General features: G+C 38.5%; 1 protein-coding gene across 1 annotated transcript; it reads right to left on the reverse strand.

The window, feature by feature from the left end:
* Window positions 1-1,799: 1,799 nt before the first annotated feature.
* LOC124857417 lies at window positions 1,800-18,874 on the reverse strand. Its single transcript, XM_047348669.1, has 6 exons — window positions 18,422-18,874; window positions 13,734-13,957; window positions 13,051-13,153; window positions 11,917-12,012; window positions 10,729-11,243; window positions 1,800-9,161 (listed from the first exon to the last, which is right to left on the reverse strand). The coding sequence occupies exons 1-6, from the start codon at window positions 18,461-18,463 to the stop codon at window positions 7,685-7,687; spliced, it is 2,457 nt and encodes an 818-aa protein (XP_047204625.1). The 5' UTR covers window positions 18,464-18,874; the 3' UTR covers window positions 1,800-7,684.
* Between the last annotated feature and the right edge of the window lie 3,399 nt (window positions 18,875-22,273).

A 22,273-nucleotide genomic window follows, 5' to 3' on the forward strand; every position in this document is an offset into this window, starting at 1 on the left:
CCTGAACCTTCAAAATATGAATGTTTTCATGACCGTGTCATGTTTTGCTGAAAATAAGTCCTGTCTGAACACCTGTCAGTGTTTCAAACCATCTCTTATGTAAATAATCTTATTTCACTGATTCAGAAATTGAGAAGGAGGTTTAAAATCTTTATTCGTTATAATTATTTATTAATTTTATATTCAGATTAATAAGGTAAACTCAGTCATCTAAACGTTCAGTTTTATTCAGTCTAAAACCTTGTATGAGGAGAAAGTATCAGACATTGTTATCTAAATTGTATGTGTACAATACTTGGTCTCTCTGTGAATTTAAAGAATATGTTAAAAATATATATATAATCCGGTTTTTTTTTATCGGCTATTGAGTCCGATATGGTCAGATGTTTCCTGAAGTCTGCCTCTGATTTGTTGGTCAGGCCCTTGTAATGACTCCTTCGACTGGAAGTTCTGATACACGGAGGATAAAGAAACAAAACCAGAACCAATGAGAGGTTTTGCCCTATTGAGTCAATGAGAAACCAAGATTTTGGGTTTGTTTTTTCTTTGTATTCAAATGGATGGTGGGGAATCACCAGTACAACCAACAATCTGAACCACAACAGTCAGCCTTCAAATCTCAGAGTTACCTGGCATATAGCATCTGTTGTGCCAGGGTCTCCCCATCAGGCAAGCTACGAGACGGGACTATGGGAGTTACTTTTATGATTTACCCAAGAGTCCGATCCCAGATCACAAAGGCACTTTGTTTAGCTGTTCTGTATTGGTAACTTTGGTGTGTGAAGCTGACTAATAAATGACTTTAAATACCCCCTCCTCATTATTTCCTCATCAGTCTCTGATTAACACCATTGGATCCCAGAATGATCTGCAAGACCCATTCTTTAAACTCATGAGAGTACAGAACATTTCTGATTTAAAGACCTATCTTTTATGACAGCTAGACTTTTAATCAAGTTAGTACTTTGAACGCCCATTTGAAGAAAGCTTTCCCCATTTTTTTCTGCTGTTGCAGAGTTGACAAAAATTGATAATGACTAATTGACAAAATTAGTTATTATTTCTCCTTGGTTTTTTTTTTTTTATATAATACTTTTTTAAAGTGTAATAATTTTAATGATCAAACATAAAACTTAATCTGAGAAATTTACTAGATTGCCCTTAATTTTTTTAATTTGGGAACTTAAAGAATTTTTTCTTCAGACATATATTTTTGATATACTGATCATAATAGGTATTATTTATGTGTATTTAAGTGCGTTGTCTATTAATGCATTAGTTAAGCGCCAAATCATTCACACCTCTGGAAAATTTAGCTTTTAAATAATTTTTATTTACTTAAAAGTTTCTTTCTCATAGGGTATCCACAACGCATCTCTCAAAAGATAATAAAACATCATATGTCATTTTTAAAAGTCTGTTCTTATTTTTACTGTATTAATAAATGACATATTGAAAATTATTAATTACCAGCTATCTGAATGTTTTCATTTGTATTTAGAAGTTTTATCTTTAGTGATGAGTCTTTGAGGTTAGAAAGCCTCGTTGCAATCTCCCTAATCTTTAGCTCTTTCCACAGATTCAGATCAGAAGTAACATGTTGGTAAAACAAAAATATTATTTATAAATCTTAATCTGCCAGAAGTTTGAATAATTTTGGGCTTAAATGTATGGTGTAATGGTGTATTAAAAATATCAGTCACTATTTTTAGCCCATCCAATGTAAGGTTTACAGCTTTTTAAAATCAGCAGTGTTTTTTTTTTTTTTTCACATAAAAATAAATCCCAAAACAGTGGCATAGCTAATTAAAATCTCTTTATTACAATCACATGTACATCATATTTTAAAAAGCTTGCCGTAGTGAAAAGTACCATTGCACAGACAGATGGGGTTGGTGTTGCAGGCTGGATGGAGGGATTGTCAGATGGAGTAGAACAAATGTTTCGTTTCCCAGCAGCAAGTGTCCCCGCTCCAGTGTGCTTTTAATTTCACATCACATGAGGACAGCAGAGCTATTTTCAGCCATCCATGTCCTTGTGTAACGTAAGCAAAGAGGGTGAAGGAGGGTGGGCGGTAAGGAAAATTTCTCTCTTCGTCATCCATTATTCAGACTGCTTGAATCACAACCGAGAGAGAAAGGAACATGGAAATAAACACAGTGAATGCAAGATTCAGTGAGAGAAGGCTTCTCTTACTAACCACCCAGCTCTCTGTTTTATTTTGGCCAAATGAATAAGAATCAAATGTTAACCCAAAAATGGACAGTTTACACAAATGCTGGAGGAAGTGGAAAGTTAAATTAAATGTACTAAATCCAGAGTCCACAGCAAATTAACTTAATGCCATTGTTAAACCACAATTTGGTATAGTGGTGACATTTTCAGGTATTTATCAAACAGTTCCCTTCACACTTGTTGACACCCCTTGTGAAGTTGTGTGAAAAACCTTAAAATAAATAACTTAATTTTAGTGCCAAGCATAATCTCACACAAAAGAATTGAGAAAGATGCAATCTTTAACTTCAATGCTAATTTCTTAGCATGGGAGTTTTTCCCCTTAACTTGTTTTTATCTACAACAACAGCACCATAATTATTGGCATGCACGACAATTCCCATTGATTTCCTTTTTCTCTGTGGTATAAACATGGGGTAGAGAGGTCTGTTTCTCTGAGCCACTCTTCAAAGTGAGAAAGACAAAAGGACACGTCATTCAAGTCAGGCAGACGTGTTGGGATCTTTACAAGTCAGTAAATGGCTACAAGAAAATAGTTAATTGCCCAAACCTGCCCATATTAACAAGCAGCGCAATAATTCAAAAGTTTAAATACCTGTTGTTATGACCAACAAGGCTGGATGAGGACCAAGTTTGTCTTCCCACCATGCACGGTCAGGAGAATGTTAGGGAAGGTAAAAAAAAATGTATGAGCTCACTATTGAGGAGTGACCGCATAGATTGACATCTTGGGATCATCACGTCTGCATAACAGCAATTTATTTTAAGGCTTTTGTTCACACACCTTGGCACCTAGGGTGCGAGTGAATGTATGGCGTTTAAAATATATTTTTAAGAATAAATGGTTCACACAGTCACATTTGTTTGTATGAATTGTATAAATTGGAAAAAAATTGAAATAGAGTCACATTTAATAAATTAGAATATGCATTCAGATGATGCTCATTTTCAGATTAAAAGTACTTTTTGAAAAAAACAACCTTTAAGCAGGTATCAAACATACTCTTCATTAGGCCCACATTTCTGTATCAAAATGTTTTTATAGGTCTGCTGTTATATTCTAATCTTAATTGTCATCTTTTAATTAGCTGTAAACGGAAAATCATCATAATCAACAGAAATGCTATGACTAAATAATACGACTATATCGCCATTACTGATGGATATGTAGGTCATAGAGTTGGGCTCAACATTATTCATCCCCTGGGAGATTAAGATTTAAATTAATTTTCATTCCAACAAGAAGTTTGTTTCTAATTGGAAGTGGTACTAGCATTTATAACTGCTAGAACAACATAGTAAAGATAATAATAATAAAATTTCTGGAAAAAGAAATCTATTTTTATTTACATATTATTAAACACAAAACAGTGTGTAAAAAACCATACCCCTATCAATGATCACTGGTAAAGCCTTTGGGGGCTGATGCATGTCTAATGGCCAAGAAATATTTTCATCAAATTAAACATAAGTTTAAATCTAAATCTGCCAGGGGTATAAACAAATATCTAACCTAACCATAGATGAAAAGATTAACCCTTACAAAAGTTCTAATTACTTTGTTTCTTTATAGTATCATGTTTAAGTGACTGACATATTTAGAGGTTGGTGTTGCAGCCTTACACTGTCACTAGTTTTCTTTGTACCGATTATGTAACAAAGGAGAAAAAAAATCATCGGATTGAACAGTTTTACAACAGCAAGCAGAATGAAGTGACAAAATGTAGCTTTTTAAGGCTAACGTTGGCACCAAGAACAAGTGATGTAACTTAAATTGTTTAATATTAACTCCACTTGCAGATTTCAGAAAACTTCTCCTGAAAAAGGAAATAGCATGACATAACGCTGTATTCCCTTGGCAATGTTTTCAAATTATCTTTGCAATGCAGTCATGTCATATATTTTGAGTGACATCTTCCAAAATTCTTATTAAATAACAGGGCAAAAAGGCATAATTTTGCATTAAAACTTTTCTAATTACTATGTTCTCACTCCTATTTGCTATCATATCTGAAGATGGAGAGAATAAATATAAAAAAAATAAAAAGGTGATGTCAACCTCACTCCAAACAGGGGTCAGATGCACCAAGTCTTTCAAAATCATACCTGAAAATTAGAATTTCTCTTTATATAACACATCTTATGGATAGCACTCTTAATTTTCAGAACAAACAGAAATTACCACTTATGAATAATGACGTGATGTTTTAAATATTCCGATGATGCAATTTTCATCTCTGTGCTGTATGTACAGCCTCCACAACACAGCTATAAATCTACAGAATCACATGATAAATCACTGGAGGCATCAGATGGCATCATCATCCCCTCAACTCTACTCTCAGCCGCACTGTGTGACAAAATCAATATGTACATATCATAATGACACAAAACAACAGTAAAATTCAATTTCAAAAATCCATTTAAAGAGACAATAATATTTATATAGTGTGTTCTCTTCATAAGAAAAGTAAATGAAAATCTCACTAGCTTTTAAATTACTTCAACTAGTATTGAAAGATTTAAAGATTATTAAAACTGTCCACCTTGGTTTTGAAACGTCACAAGAAAAATACTGAAATATGTTCAACACAACCACAATAAACTACTTTTTTTCCTCCATAAATCACTGTGATAGTTTATTACGAAAACATCAACAAACACTATCGTTCTATCTACAGCTGCTCCACTGGCCTATGTCCCTGGGACAGAAAGGTAAGGAAAACTTTTTATATAAAAACGATGTGCAAAAAGTTTTTTATTCTTAGGTCCCTCTCATGGAAAAACACTGTAAATATCTATATAACCTTTGCTGTTGCTGCTGTAGACTCCAAGATTACTGTGCACTTGTGGTGTCTTGTCATTTTGTTCATCCGTTTTGATTTAAAACAAATTACTGCATTCGCTGAAAAGCTGACACCGTCATAACCATGATAAAACTAACTTGAGGTATTATTGCACTTGTTCCTGAACTGTGGACCAGTCACCGGCTTGAAGTGGAATGTTTCTTGAGCTCTACCTGCAGAGCACACGCTGTGAACATCAGAACACCCCTGATTTGTAAGGTTAATCAGAGTCCAACTCTCCTTTCTCAAAAAACCTATTCTCCACAGTCAACTTGTCACTCTTGGTTTGAGTAAACATGCATAAACTCTTTTATGCGTAGATCTGTAAACATCCTGCCAATTGTTAAATCCCTGGCAGGAAAGGAGAGCCATGACCTAAGGTAGACTAATTATTCTATGCTGCATTCATGTCTCTAATTAAACTGTTTTGTATTGAAGCATAGAGATAACACAAAATATCAGTGGTGTTTAGTTTTCTAATGCTGCCAGATTCTAGTCAACTTGCTTGAATCCATTTAGTCTTATCTCCCTGGTAAAAGCAGCATGTAGCTAAAATTAGCAGGGACAACTAGAGACATGGTAATTATAATATTAAGAATTAAAGCTACTAATAGTGTAGTCACTGTAATTATCTGAATATTTACATCAGTCCTAACAGTAGATTCTAATCAGAGATAAGCAAAAACAGTGATCAGTTTACCACTGCTTTTACTCTGACGTGCTTTTACTTGAAATCACCTGATTACTTTTCCCTAAAGTGGGAAACATTTGCAATCATATGCATGTAGTTTTATAGTGCCATTAACAATGTAACATGAATGCAGCATAAAATCCTGCCCAAGCATTGCAGCATATGATTTTACTGATTAAAGTTGTCGGTAAAACCTTTTACATGTTGCTTACCACTGATCAACACCGTTCTGTTTGTGTTGCACCAACTCCTACAGATTAATGTTTTTAATATTTTTTTGTAAACAGTTGTTATTTAAAAAAAGACATTCAGGGTATCAAATCTCATAGGTATCATTATCTGCTTTCCTACCATTTATTTTTGTCTTTGTCATCGATGTAAAAGGAGTTTGTGATCTATTTTAGGTGCACAGACAAGAACATATATCTAGCAGATATAGTATTGCTCTCAAAATATCCCATGGCCTGCTGGAGGTTCAAACCCAATTATCTGAAATTGTTTCAAAGATTCTGTGAAATATATTTAGCACTGGATGTTGCATGAATCACATGGTGCAAACACACACGAGCTCGTCTGGCCTTGCTCATTTGTTATTTTAAGCGTCATGCATTGACTCACACGTTTTGTCCGGAGTGCTGTACAGTGGTCACACACGCACACAAGTAAAGCTATCAGTTGAGGTGATGCAAAGCAGTGAGAGTGAAGTTCCCTTTCAGACATAATATGTTAAAAGAACAATGCAACAGTTGTGTAAATGCTCTTGTTTTCTGTCTTCCACAGACACATTAGAGAATGGATGTCAGTTTTCTCTTTGCATTTCACTGAAGGTAATTAGTTAATTAATGAAGTTCCCAAAGATTTTAGTAAGAACTCTTAGTTGATAATAGACCAGAACATTAATAACTGACTATCTGTGAATGCAGTCAGACAGTGGCAGTTCTAGCATGAATTGAGCCCAGGGGGAACTTCTCCATCTACCCCCCATCGCCGGATATAGTTGTATAGTTTTGCTTCTTGTTTTCCTTTTAATAGAAATCTAAGAATTTTCTTTTCTGAAAAAAACAAATTGGACATTTTACAGCCTGTGATCAGTGCAAAAATATATAGTTCCAGGTTTGATGATTGTATATATTGCAGGTTTGACTAGTAAAAGTATTTTAGATTTTGTACACAACATGATCAAAAACATGGAGCAATTAAGCTCCAAATTGAAAGCTGGGAATCAGACACCAACCAGCATAATTTGCTTCCATACTGCCCATTGACTGCACATGCAAAAATCAATATAGAGCTGGTTTGGGGACAACTGACAATTGCTTTTTTTTTGTCAAGTGCTCCCGACCACACACAACTCATCATCCCCACCACACCCATATACTCCCTGGGCAATGTTCCATATAACATTTATCAAAACCTCCACTGAAGTCAGGTTCTAATGGGGCCATTAAGGAACTTTGTGCTCTGGAGTTATAGCTGAAGTCCAGCAAAAAAGACTGAATTGAGGATGGCTGACTGGATTTTTGGTATTTCCTTTTTTTATAAGGGTTCTGTAAACCCAATGATGAATCCAAACATGCCTTGTTGAAGTGACGCAAGAGACTCAAGAAAGATTTATGTTTTCAGTTTTGTTGGGCAAGAGACAGCTGCCTGTCATGGACAAAAGAGTTTATTTAAAATAAATTGCTGCCATTGCTAATTTTCTTTTAAATTGTTTGGTTTTTTTTTTTCCTCCCAACTCTGAATGGACCTTCCACTATTCCCTAACTTGCTTTCTCTACAAGATGCCTACTTTAGCTGACATCCATCCTATCATCGAACCTATCATAGAAAGACAGAACAGGCAAATTCACATAATGTTACATTTTTAGGTTAAGATCACTCACACTTCCAATTACACATTATGTCAGTGCAGTTAGACAGTGGTGACTGTCAACAGGGAGCTTGGACATAACATGTCCTCCTGGTTGTCCAACCTGGTCCCATGAGTCAGCAGCTCTTCTACAGTTGTCCAGTCATCCAACAGCTTTCTGTTCCTCAGACGACTCAGCTTCCTTTGACTCAGTTCCAGGACAGTCTTGCATCGTCTCTCAGCAAAAGGTCCAACTCCCCTGCTTTCCACCAAGCCTTCTTCTCCAATAGATGCTCCTCCCCAGCTAATAGCATCTCGTACAGGCCCACCTCTGGCCAGCAGCTGTTGCTGCTTTTGCTCCCGAGCCAACAGGAAATGTTCTCTTCTCTCTGTTCGACTCCAGTAGCGACCCAGGAGCATGTCAGTGTTGGTCTCTTCATCGGTGCTCATTCCACTCCGTTCATCTGCCAGCTGATGAGCCCGATCTCTGAGCAACTGGCTCCTTGTGACTCGTGAGGTTGTGTTGGATCTAGAGCTTGAATTAGGTTTTGGCTGCAGACTGGAACTGGGATTAGGACTTGAGTTTGCATTTATTTGTCCATTCTTTGCCACACATTCAGCAGCAGTTCCAACACCTGTGTGGCCCTCCAAAGTGCTGTAGAGACCTCTACTTCCTCCACCACCATAGGACTGACGACTGGCTGGTTTTGGCCAGGTGTCATTGACGTCTCCTGCCTGGGGAGGGACGACATGACTCTGGAGGTGCTGCTGCTCTCTAGCTCTGCTCCTTTCCAGCTCCAGTTGCCTTTCTCTTTCCTTCTCCTCTTGCAGCTTTGCCTCCCTCTCCCTCTCCCTCTCTCTCTCTCTCTCAATCTCTCTTTCCCTTTCCCTTTCTCTCTCCCTCTCCAGCTCCTTTTCCTTTTGCAGTTGTCTTTTTTGTTCCAATTCCCTCTCCATCTCCCTGTCTCTTTCTGCCATCACTGGCTCAGGCATTAAGCCTCTATCTTGAGTGTGCCACCAGTCATTTTGATTGATCTGGCCACTCAAGTTGTTGTCATAGCATCGCTCATTGGTGTTGGTGCCCCTGACGTGCCCCAAAGCAACCGGGTGTTGTTGGGGTGACAAGGCCATGCCTGTTGGGTGAGAAGCCATCACACCAGCCTCTAGCTCACCTTCCTCTGGCAGCCCTGCTGGAAGGATGTTGTGTGGCATGACACCTCCACAGTAGTGCAGAGTTGCAGCACAATAGGAAGGTGATGCTGGGTGGCTGGCCCGGCGGCGGTATTCCTGTGGAGGAGGTCGATGGTGCAGGGTTCGACTTCTCCTTAGCATCCCTACCGAGCTTGAACCCTGGTGGTTGTACTGCTGCTGCATGGGTATTTGTGGTCTTCGATGGCTGGAGGGTGTGCTGCAGGTGGAGAGGACCGGAGCATTAATTCGTGGGACTGCTGCATAGGAGGGGTTGAAGAGGGCTCCACTGCTGGAACTGTGACGGTTCAGACATGGTCGGTCAGCTTTATGGAACTGGACTGATGAAACCCTGAAAAGAAAATCATCTAATTAACCAACAGAACAACAGAACCAGATGTTTACATACACACTATAAAAAGACACATTACGATTTTTTCTCACTACCAAACAATAAATCAGACAACTGATATGTCGTGTCAGTTGGGATTACCAAAACTATTTGTATTTGCAAAATTCCTAAATAATGAAAGTGATAATTGTTTTTAGAAAATTGTTTATTACTTTCTATGAATTCAGAAGTTAAGATGCACAAAGATCTATGGCTTTAAACAACTTGGGAAAGCCTCTTGTGTAGCATTAAGTTAAAACCAACCAAGAGATCAGGAATATAACTGTGGACCTCCATAAGTCTGGTTCATCCTTAAGTACAGGTTTCGAGATGCCTGAGGATACATGATTCAGCTGCTCATAAAATTGTTGGCAAGAATAAACCCCTAAGGAATGTCCAGTCATAATACCATTCAGGAAGGAGGCAGGTTATTTGTCCTGTTAGCAAGGAAGAGGCAATTACTCGAAAAGCAACATAAAAAGACAGATCACTGGTGGCACAATCTAATTTGTATGAGCAAAACAATTCTTGATTCACATACTATGAATGTTTGACAATAAAATCCAAAATTAAATATCTTGATCTATTTAAACTGGAAAGTGATGCCTTAAATGTATCTGAACAATTTATTTTTTTATATATATTGTTACTCTTAAACAAGCCAGCCCATTTATTAATGAGCAGTGAAAAACAAAAGGTTTTGGTGAAGGACAAAATTATGTCAAAGTTTTAAACACAGGTAAGTGAAGGAAAGTACTATTTTTAAACGAAAGGCTATGAGCTGCAAGGCAGGTTGTCCAAAAAATAAACAAATGGTTGGCTGAGTACAGATTTGATATGACAGAACACACACTGCAAATAAAGATAGAAATCTAACATAGGACTACTGAAAATTCACTGTTACAAATACTAAAATAGGTGATGAATATTTTTTGGAAAGTATAATAACATGGATTCAAAAACCTGGTGATTGGTTAGCTGAAAATGAAAACAAAACATAAGCAAAACTGAACAGATCATGCCTAGTTCTTTATATATGAAAAAATACATGGCATGACAAGCCAAATTTAAAGGAACTTGAACAAGCATTAAACCAGTTAAAACAGAGTCATTTAGTAAGAGGTAACTTTATCTTATCTTTTAAAAACAAGATTTATTGTTTTGGTCTGATTCAGGTAAATACAATATTCAAAACACATAAGACTCATCCCTCAGGTCAGTCTCACTATAAACCAAATTTCTATTCTGAAGCAATTATCATGAGTTGTAACCCTGATATTATGGTTTGGAAAAAATGGTCCCAAGGAAACTTTTTACTCTTTTGTGTCCTGCTAAAGCAAATTTAAACAATAAGCTTGACAGGATTGTCTTTTTTGTTGTTACCAGCCCATTCTTGGCATCTGTTTCTGACTTATTGCTTTCCTGAAAACTGTTTTGAGTTTTGGATTTCAAATGATTTCTGTACTCACAATAAAAAAATCTAACTCAAAGTAAGTAAGAATGCATCAATGTAACTGGTCCAAATTACCTGAAAAGTCCACGAGGCTGGACGTCCATGACTGGCCCAGCTCCATCCTCCACCCCATGCTGTAGGTGCTGACATGGGGGCTGTATCGTCAAGGCCTCTGGTATAGACTCGAGCAGCTCTCTGTGGCTCTTGGGGCAGCTGTCACGCCTCTCGCGTCTCTCACATGGCTCACCCTGATGCTGCATCCTGGCATTGTACAGACGCATCCTTTTTTCTAGGAGCCTCTGGAAGTGCCTGAACTCCCCAGTGCTTACACTGTAGAAGCCTGAGTCGCTGAGCTCTGACGAAATGAAAGACTCTGAGGACGGAGATCCCCCACCTCCGAACCCCCCACACCCTGCTGTGGCAAAGTTCCCATGTGGATGGCAGTCTTCCAGACCTCCCTCCTCTGTCTCTAGTCCTGAGAGCTCACCCTGATGGAGGGAGCCATCCGTCCAACCCAGGCCACTGTCCAACTCATGGTGGAGGGGCATGAAACCCAATGGCTTCTCTAGGATGAAGTCCTCATCATCTGTCTAGAAGAAAATAGATGCTCATTCTAATGGGCAGTTCACAAACAGACAGTTGAGAAGCTAAAAAGAGCTGCATGTTTTACATTTTATATGTATTTTCTCAGAACAAACTGAATGAGTTTTTGGAACAAAACTCTGCCAAATACTAAAAGATATATTGTAAAAACTCTGTAACATTTTCAGTTTATTTTATCTAGTTTAGATTTTAATTGACTGATTAAAGCAGAAGATGTATATTAAAGAGACGATAGGCAAATTGTATACAAAAAGGTCTCCAAAATCCCCAAAACAGTTAAATAATCAACAGGTGTAGACTCCTTCAGTCTTTTTTTTTTTCAGTCTCCGGCCTTTATAAAATCTTGCTCAAATGTCTTTACTTTTCTTTTTCAAATATTTAATTTTAGTTTTACTAAAACAAAATATTTGCATTAACTAAGGTAAATTGTGCATTTGCAGAAGGTTTTCATTGCCAAAGACATCTGACACTGCATCCTAATGTTATATAAGTCATGTACATGTGTAGGGATCATTAGACATGCTCACGGATGTTTGATCCGACATGTTTAAGAGCTACACTAATCTTCTCACCTGGTGGTTGAAAAAGGACATTGGTTTTGGAAGAGAGTACTAGCAGACAGAATTACTGCTACTGTAAAAGAGGTGTTAATCTAGATACCTGGCTGTGGCAGGTGGTAGGTTCATCTAAGTCAGGATTGCAACATCCCATCAGGCAGTTCTTCTTTTTTTGTCGACGACGGGCGAGTTCTAGATCCTATGGAATCCAGGGTGAGACAAATAGGGAATAATTAATGTACTGAACTTAAACGCCCTACTTTGCTAGTCCTATTTACACCCATAACGTATTTCTAAAAAGCACTATAAGAATTGACAGTGAGTAAAACCATAATAGACTATTTAAAACTGTTGGTGAGCTCTTCATCTGCCATGGATGTTTTTACCCAATATGTTAATCTAGAAAACACTCCATTAAGCCACACAGTGCCTTGCAAAAGTATTCATACCTCTTGCACCTTTTCACATTTTATTATTTTACAGCAATCTATATTTTATGTATGTGATAGCCTAGAGGAAAGTCAACAGAATTGGGAAGTAGAAGAAAAATGAGACAAGTTTTCAAATGATTTGCTCATAAAAAAAAACTAAATAAGGACACCATGCTTTAGGGATGGTCTTATTTAAAGGTGAAAGGGAAGCTGGTCAGAGCTGATGGGAAGATGGAGAGTTTAATACAGAATAAATCTGAAAGAAAACCTGTTTGAGGCTGCAAAAGAGTGGGGTGAGGTTTATGTTCCAACAGGACAAACACTCATAACATCCAGCCTTCGCTACAATGGCATGGTTTTAAAGCATGTTCATGTGTTAGTATGGCCCAGTCAAAGTCCAGATCTAAACATGTGGTAAGACTTGAAAGATGTTCCCAGAGGCTACCCTTCCAATCTGACTGAGCTTGAAGTATTGTGCAAGAAGAACGATTGAAGGATTCAGCCTCTGGATGTGTAACGCTGGTAGAGACATACCTCAGAGGACTTTTAGCTGGAAGTGCAGAGAACAGCAGTTTTATGAAATTTTTGGACTCAAGAGAGTTGAATAACGATGCACACCACGCTTTATTTTTATTTGTGAATAAGTTTTAAAAACAATGTATCGTCTTCCTTCCACTCCACAATTATGTATTTCTGTGTGCTGGTTGATCAAATAAAATCCCAATTAAACACACTTCTGGTGGTGTATATGTCACAGACATATATTCATTATATTGTTAATTTCTTTGAGTTTTTTTAAGTGTCACCTGATGGTTGATTTCCACGGTGTCCCGTGGAGAGCTAGACATGTAGCTATACCGTCCTCCATCACAGTGATCTTGTGGCAGAGACAGATGACCGTAATAATGTCTAGGAGAAAACAAAAATAAAGGTTTAGACAGTTTTAAAATGATATGTCTCATGAAGGCTGTGTTTAAAGTCTATTCAGAAGATTGGAACTTTTGGAAATTCATAGAAGGTCTTGAAGAATATGTGCTTAATGAGAACATTTTATTCTAAAAGTTTCATTTGACTTTTCTCATGAGAACACACTTAATTTACTGAATTAGGCTCAAAATGACCAAGTACGGGCCCAGAATACTTTTTGTGGTGTTTAGGCCTATATTACAGAGCAAAGCAATCAACACACCTTTAATTAATTTTAAATGTTTATGCAACCACATGATACCTTAGACTGGTCTGTTCTCCTCTGGCAGTTTTTGGCTGTGGTATTCATAAATAATATATATTTTTGTTTGTTTTCTGTAAAAAACCTTAAAATAAGTACATTTAGCAAATGAATGAAGATATTGTGATTGGTGGTAATCACTTATTCAAATAAAGCCATTTAATACACAGATAAACAGTTCTTCATAGAAACTGTTTATTAACATGCAGACCATAAATGTCATTACACATTATGTGTGTGTATGTGTGCGTGTGTGTGTACCTATCTGGGTAGGAGGGGCTAGATGTGTTAATTCCTGCCCCCCTCATTGGAAGCGGTAGGTTGAGGTGCTGCAAGTTGAGCGGCAGGGGTTCCCAGGAGCCCCTGTCTCCCTCATTGCCCCGCCTCCTTTGGCCCTTGATCTGCAAGGTGATGGGGCGCTGACTCGCAGCAATAATCCTTAAAGCATCCCGCTGGTTAAGGTGCGCTAGACTCCGCCCACTCATCTGAGTTGAGAGAACAAACACATATACATGATGTTTGGGAGTACAAGACCTCAATTTGCTTTTCACTGTTTTTACAATTAAGTTACTACAAATTAATTAAACCCCACATCTTCATTAAAGGCATATAATTATTTTTCAGAGCCAAATATTTTCGATAGTCCTGATATACATAAATTTTGCCTGTCAACTTTTTTCAAAGCAGGTAAATAATGGTAAAACACACTTACTATAGTTTTTGTAGAGAGTTACAGAACCTGGATGGTTTGTTGTAAAAAGAAGAGCACAGCAACAAGGACATGCAAATCATTGTGTGGCCAGCGTTAATGTGGCAACAGTGTAAAGGATGAAGTGAGCATCTTTACTTTCCCCAATGATTCAACTATGTGGAAAAAGTTGGTAAAATTCATGTCAGTGAAGGGGTCTGACTTTTTTACCTATCAGAAACAACATTATGGAAACACTTATTGCCATAAATCTTATGCACAATCTTGGCTTTAAGGGGAAGAATAACACAAGACTGATCAATGGGGCACACCCCACAGTTACAACCACCGAAACAACATGTAGCTCTAGCAGAGTCAGCAGTCAGACTATCAAAACAACTACAGGCATCAGTTGTATTGATGTCTGAATTTTATTAGGTTAGGAAATGTGTTTACCAACTTGCCAAATTATTGTCTCTTGTGTTCCCTCTATCAGATCGTGTCACTAAATAAATCAATTACTGTTCTCTTTAACGTTTTCCACAGCGTAGTTTTACCCACACTTATCAGCAGCACTGCCAAGTAATTTTTTCCTCAGTGTCTGAGTAAGATGAACAACGATTGACTGCAGTCTGACTTTATATGAGTATTTTAACCCTAACCATATACCACATGTTTACCAATACCTTGTAGTGACTTTTCAGTGTCAAGCATTAAGAAACTAACTACCCACTGAGCAATGGACCAAATTTCAACACTGAGGCCAAATATAGATCTCACTTAGACATCAGTCGATGTAAAGTCTATGTGCAACCCTGATTTAGACAGATATATTTATTTTAGATTTTCACCAAACATAAATGTCTGGTTTAAACAAGGTCTAAGCACAGACTTAGAAGTAAAAAATCACAAGGACCAAAAACAGGTTTGTGGAACATGGAAAAATATCAAAAAGCATGAACTCAAAAACTGCCTCATTTGATTCAGTCATTTTTCCCATCCTTTTTTCATCTACCATATCATGGTAATAATATCAATTCAAGAAAAAAAACTTTTCAGACTTTTAAATAATTTTTGTTTGTTTGAGAGTGAAAAACTGAGAGGACAGTGATGTATCTGAGAACATTAGACATTTGTACTATAATGTGATGCAAAAACAACATGCATTTTAATAAAACCTGTCATTAAATATTCAACCTGTAGGACAGCACTGTTAACAAGACATTTCTAACCAGAAATGTCTTGTCTCATACATGGGCAGCCTCTCACTGAACAACTTGTTGGTAACACAGATACAATGAACTGCTGAGAGAAGTTAATTATCGAAGGTTATCAGTCTATCACAGGACAACAGGGACATAAAGGACACACAACCATGCACACACACAAACTCAGTGGGCAATTTAGAGTCAACCTAATGTGTTTGCTTTTGTACTGTGGGAGGAAGCCACAGGGCCCAGAGATAACATTCAAACTCCATGCAGAAGAACCCATGAGCTTCTCATTCCAAGGCAACAGTGTTGACAATTGCACCACCGTGTAGCCCCCAAAAAACCAACTGTTGCATATTATTTAAACTCTACATTTACAGTGGGAGGTAATTTCACCACGCAAAATGAGAACGCCAAAAATAATATCAGAGGACAATACAAATGAACAGCAAACAGAATCTAGATACGAGTGAATGAAAACCAGTATATATGCTTCAGTAAAAACAGCAAAGCAAGCATCCTACTTTTCACTGATTGCAATCTAATGTGTTTTTCTTTTTGAGCTTCCAGTCCAGCAACCAGAGCTTTATTTAACAAAAATAATTTATTAAATTTAAATATCATTTAAATATCATTAGAAAACTAAATGTTCATTTGAATGCCTAGACATGACTGACTAATTAAATAAATTGGAACAGAAGCCAGGAAACCCCCAGTAATAAGATTATCCCTATTCACATGCAGGTTGGTTCTTTTTGAATTACAAAATCAAATTTGTAAACTGCTAAATTTGTATAACTTTACTATTGACCGAAAAAACTCAAAACTCAAATACAGTGCTGCAAAAAAGTGTTTGGCAGCTTAAATTTTTTTCAGTTATTTTATTTTCACATAAAATGTTTTGAATCATCAAGTATTAAATAATAGACAAAATAGCCCAAGTGAATACAAATTGCAGTTTTTAGAATGATGAAGAAGAAATATGAAAATGTAAACCCATAAACCTAATGCAGGGTTGCTCTACCTTTGCCAGGAACATGTCCCATCAAGAGTTTACTGTCAGGTTGTTATAAATAGCTTTGTTTTTTTCCGGTAATATACAAAACTATTGCCTGTATTTACACTAATTATATTTTTTCTGACAATAACATTTGCTTGATGATCTTAAAATCAAATTTGCCTGATGATCTTAGAGGCAAAAACAGAAGAAATATTTCCTTTTTCCCAAGGGTGTAAATAAAAAAAAAATGTCATGAGGATTCAGTGTCCTGAAAGCTGTTGTTGAAAACAATTCAGGTACAAAATGAATCAGTCCATTTGGGCTGTTTCGTACCAACCATAGGTCAAACGTACCCCCCAGGCAGACATTTCATGCTGCTTTTAGTGCTGCTTATTTATAGTAATTTTCTATATTCTACTGAAAGTCTTCTGTGAGAACATCTAGAAGTAGAATATCATTTAGAGTTATTCTGGGGGATCATAACCTCATGTATTTGTAGTAACAGTAGTAGAACAACTGGAGAAAAAAAAGAATGTAATAAAAATGGGACCTGCCATACTTTAGGAATCAGTTTAGGCCAGAAAATATGCAGACAGCTGCATCATGGAGAAAACAGTATGAACTTCCCTGCAGTTGCATTTTAGAATGTAGTGAAGACATGCAGATCTTACATTTTATGACACCACTTAATGTGGGAACCAACATGTACATATGTGGCATTGTTTATGGTACATCTTGCTCCCTTAGCCAATTAATGTCACTGTTACTGTACAATATTTGTGCATATCATTTTGGGCATAACCTCTTGCAGCTCTTAGTAGAGCAACTAGATGAAAGTACATAAAACCCTGGATTTGGGCAATCACTTTTTTCTTGACTTGAAGATTCAGCAAACTGCACACTGCACATCACAGTTCTGCGTGTGTATGAGTCAAGAGAAGGAAAAGCACGAGGACAGGTTTTTGTACTTTTTTAAAACGGAGAACAAACTCTCAGAAAAACTGGATAGATTGTTTGCTTAATCCTCGATTTAGCTTCCAATAACTTTATGACTTCTGTTGTTTTCCATTTCCTACATCCTTGTTGAAATTATGTCAACTTGGCCTTCATAACAAATTTATTGTGAGAACAAATGTTATGAACAGAGATGGGAATGCAGCTTAGCTAAAGACCAGATGCTGCTCTGTGGCATCAAGGGAACCACTGAGTAATTATTCCAGTTCAGTCATGGATTGTGGAAATCTACCATCCATCGGCAACACTGCATTTTTTGGAATGCAAGCTGCCATTTTGAAGCCAGAGTTCATACCATCATCTTTACGTCATCTTTTTTATTATTATCTTCATGGTTTGAACAGGATACATGCTGTAAACTGACAAAATTATAATACATAACTGGGCAGCAAGATTCTTCTGCTTTCTGACAGATGGTTGGATTAGTGACACCTAGGCAGTCACAATGTGGTGATCAAACACAACAAATATGAACATGGTCTCTGTAGGTCTGCAGTGAGGAGTGTTACCTCTGAAAAGCAACATAAACCCCATCCTGCTGGAAACATATAAGCGCATGCAGCTCAGCGGCCATCGAATTAAACGCATGAACAACATTGTTAACTCCAGCGCATCACAACCATGAGTCACCCTCCGCTACATTCAACTACACACACACACACACACACACGCACTCACATACACACAAATGCATACAGCGTGAGCAAGGGAGCACAAAATGGCACCTGTATGTGAAGACAGAGGATGGCAGCAGAATGAGTGTGATTCTTGAGGAGGTGTCAGTGACAGAAATTAGAAAAACTCTTACATAACTAAAAAATGACACTGGCAATTTAACATTGTGTTTAATAGTCTCACATTCAAGTACAGAGTCCTGCAGAAATCCTAATAACCCTTTTAAATCTCAATAAACACACACATACTGACACATCCACACAAACACATGAGCATTGACTTCTTTTTATCTCAGTCAAATGAGATTTCATTAAAAACAGAGCACAATTTCTAGCAGTCAGGCAGGTCTTTAATGGCTTACCGTTTGGTCACCCATCCATGGTCCAGAAAGCCAACAGCCCATCTCCACAGCAACAGAAGACAGCTGCCGAGGGTCTTGTAAAAATCAGCAGCGCTGCTGCTTTACTTCAGCAGATCGCCTCTTCTGCCTCCTCCTCTTCCTCCTCCTTACAATCTCTCTCACTCTTTCTCCTTCTCTTTTTCTCTCTCCCTCTCTTTCTCTCCTCAGGGTACCTCTTATCCTACTATTCTCTCCTCAGCATCTGTTTCCCCTCATTTTTGTCCAAGCAAGTAGCTCTTCTTTTCATCCTTTTTCTATTCCACCTATTTCTTCAGCATTTCTGGCATCGCTCCCTCCCCTTTAGTAACTGTGCAAAATTACAGCATTCTGCACACACACACACAAACAGATTCATGACATGCATGCATGGCAGGGCTGCAGTCATAAAAAAATATGCGCAGGCTGACATTGCGTTCAGAGATGGAGGGGGAACACATAGTCACACAGCAAGGATGCTGTCTGATTGGTTTTCTTTAAAGAGTCATCAGCCAATCGCATGCACTGTTCTCCTTGTGGAGGTTTTCCTCTGTGTCTGAAACTCCTCAGCAAAGCTTCATGCAAGAGGCAGCCTCCACTGCAGTGATACACTCAGCAGCAGGGGAAACACCATCAAACTATCCATCTTCTTGCTCTTCAGCTAGGATCCCCCTAGCGGATGCATGCTGGGAGATGTAGTGAAATCCTTGTGGCTGTTTCTTGTGTTTCAGAATCAACCTGAAAGATTTTGTTCTTTAATGAGTTTATTAATCACTAAAGAAATGGGACCTGCAGTAAACTGAGCAGAGGATGCAGCTGTCATCTGTTATATTGTAAGAACATCTCTTGTCCACAGCCCTCTCCAGTTGACCCCCAGGATTTTCAGGGATTTAATTCTGCACTTCCAATTTTTTTTTTGTCTCCCATTTAGAAATTCTTTTGTTGATTTAGAAAAATGCTTGGACTCATTGTGATGATGAAAAAAAAACCTCTTAATCATCAGCATTCTAGTGGACCACTGACAGTTTGGGGTCAATACTGTGGTATTCTGTTTATGATTGTTTGGGTTTTCATGCACCATGACTAAAATGTGTAGTTCAACCTGAAGAAAAGTAAACTCAGAGCATGGGGTGGGACAGTCTGAGGCACAACCTGGTGGCTTCGGCTGAACCTAAACATGATGTCCCAGAGATGTTTTATTTGGATTTAGTCAGGAGAACATGGAGGCAAGTCAATAGTATCAATTCCTTCATCCACCAGAAACTACCTTCATATTTTTGCCACATGAAGCTGGGCATTATCATTCACCAGGAGGAACCCAGGAGTGCACCAGCAAAATGGTCCAACATTCCATCCTGATATCTAATGGCAGTCAGCGTGCCATCATTGATCCTGTACAAATACAGGGTTGGACAATGAAACTGAAACACCTGTCATTTTAGTGTGGGAGGTTTCATGGCTAAATTGGACCAGCCTGGTAGCCAGTCTTCATTGATTGCACATTGCACCAGTAAGAGCAGAGTGTGAAGGTTCAATTAGCAGGGTAAGAGCACAGTTTTGCTCAAAATATTGAAATGCACACAACATTATGGGTGACATACCAGAGTTCAAAAGAGGACAAATTGTTGGTGCACGTCTTGCTGGCGCATCTGTGACCAAGACAGCAAGTCTTTGTGATGTATCAAGAGCCACAGTATCCAGGATAATGTCAGCATACCACCAAGAAGGACGAACCACATCCAACAGGATTAACAGTGGACGCAAGAGGAAGTTGTCTGAAAGGGATGTTCGGGTGCTAACCTGGATTGTATCCAAAAAACATAAAACCACGGCTGCCCAAATCACGGCAGAATTAAATGTGCACCTCAACTCTCCTGTTTCCACCAGAACTGTCCGTCGGGAGCTCCACAGGGTCAATATACACGGCCGGGCTGCTATAGCCAAACCTTTGGTCACTCATGCCAATGCCAAACGTTGGTTTCAATGGTGCAAGGAGCACAAATCTTGGGCTATGGACAATGTGAAACATGTATTGTTCTCTGATGAGTCCACCTTTACTGTTTTCCCCACATCCGAGAGAGTTACGGTGTGGAGAAGCCCCAAAGAAGCGTGCCCAGAGTGAAGCATGGGGGTGGATCAGTGATGGTTTGGGCTGCCATATCATGGCATTCCCTTGGCCCAATACTTGTGCTAGATGGGCGCGTCACTGCCAAGGACTACTGAACTATTCTTGAGGACCATGTGCATCCAATGGTTCAAACATTGTATCCTGAAGGCGGTGCCGTGTATCAGGATGACAATGCACCAATACACACAGCAAGACTGGTGAAAGATTGGTTTGATGAACATGAAAGTGAAGTTGAACATCTCCCATGGCCTGCACAGTTACCAGATCTAAATATTATTGAGCCACTTTGGGGTGTTTTGGAGGAGCGAGTCAGGAATCGTTTTCCTCCACCAGTATCATGTAGTGACCTGGCCACTATCCTGCAAGAAGAATGGCTTAAAATCCCTCTGACCACTGTGCAGGACTTGTATATGTCATTCCCAAGATGAATTGACGCTGTATTGGCTGCAAAAGGAGGCCCTACACCATACTAATAAATTATTGTGGTCTAAAACCAGGTGTTTCAGTTTCATTGTCCAACCCCTGTATGTGTGTCCCTCCATGGATATGCCTCCCCAGACCAACAATGACCCACCACCAAACCAATCATACTGAACAATGTTACAAGCAGCTTCCCCAGACTCCATCACGTCTGTCACAAGAGCTCAAAGTGAACCTGTTGTCATCTGTGAAGATTCAGGTGCCAGAAAACACCTGAATCTTCCAATTCAGGTGTTTTCTGGCAAATGCCAGCTGACCTTCATGGTGCCGGGCAGTGAGCAAAGGGCCTACTAGAGGACATTGAGCCCTCATGGTTTGATGTGTGTTTAATTATTTGTTCAGAGACATTTACACCAGTGACCACGTCACGATTGGCTCTGGCGGTACTCATCCTGCCCCCCTTGCACAAAAGAGCAGATAGTGGTTCTGCTGATAGGTTTAAGGACCTCCGATGGCCGTGTCCAGCTCTCCTAGAGTAACTGCCTGTCTCCTGGAATCTCCTCCATGCTCATGAGACTTTGCTGGGAGACACTGCAAACCTTTGAGCAATGGCTCGTGTTGAAGCGCCATCTTGGTGGAGATGAACTACCTGTGCAACCTCAGTACAGTCCAGGTATTGCCTCATGCTACTAGTAATGACACTGACCCTGGTCAAATGCAAACTACTGAAAAAATTATTCAACTAATTAATTTAATGCTATAATTATTATCTTCTTTTTAAATTTTATTTTATTTAACTTTTATTTATACAGGTTGTCTCAATGAGATCCAGTATCTCAATTGCAAGAGAGACCTGTTTGAAAAAACACAGAAAATGTTACGAACGCAGGACCTGAAAATGAGATGTTTCATTTGAGGGGTTAATCTATAGAGGAGGTGAGAGGTTGACCATCATCGACTGTTTAAACAGCGACTGTTTAAACAGACGTGTCGAAAAATTTTCTGCTACCGATATAAACCAGTTCCAATTAAAAGCACCCACCAGGACGATTTCTTGAAAATTTAACTAGACTAATGATGCCAAAGTATCAGAATGGGCAGAAAGAAGTCTGTAACAACCAACAACAGTCAGAAACTGCCCACTAGACAAGTCATCTTTAAAGATGAAAGTTCAAACTGTTCAGGAACAGATTTTGGGAGAAGGATCTGAACTCTAAGGAAGGATCTACCATATACAGCTACACAACCTCCTTTACATGGGCCGTCTGAGCAATAAATATTAAGGCCAA

Source organism: Girardinichthys multiradiatus, chromosome 20 (genome assembly GCF_021462225.1).
Source record: "Girardinichthys multiradiatus isolate DD_20200921_A chromosome 20, DD_fGirMul_XY1, whole genome shotgun sequence".
Lineage (NCBI taxonomy): Eukaryota > Metazoa > Chordata > Actinopteri > Cyprinodontiformes > Goodeidae > Girardinichthys > Girardinichthys multiradiatus.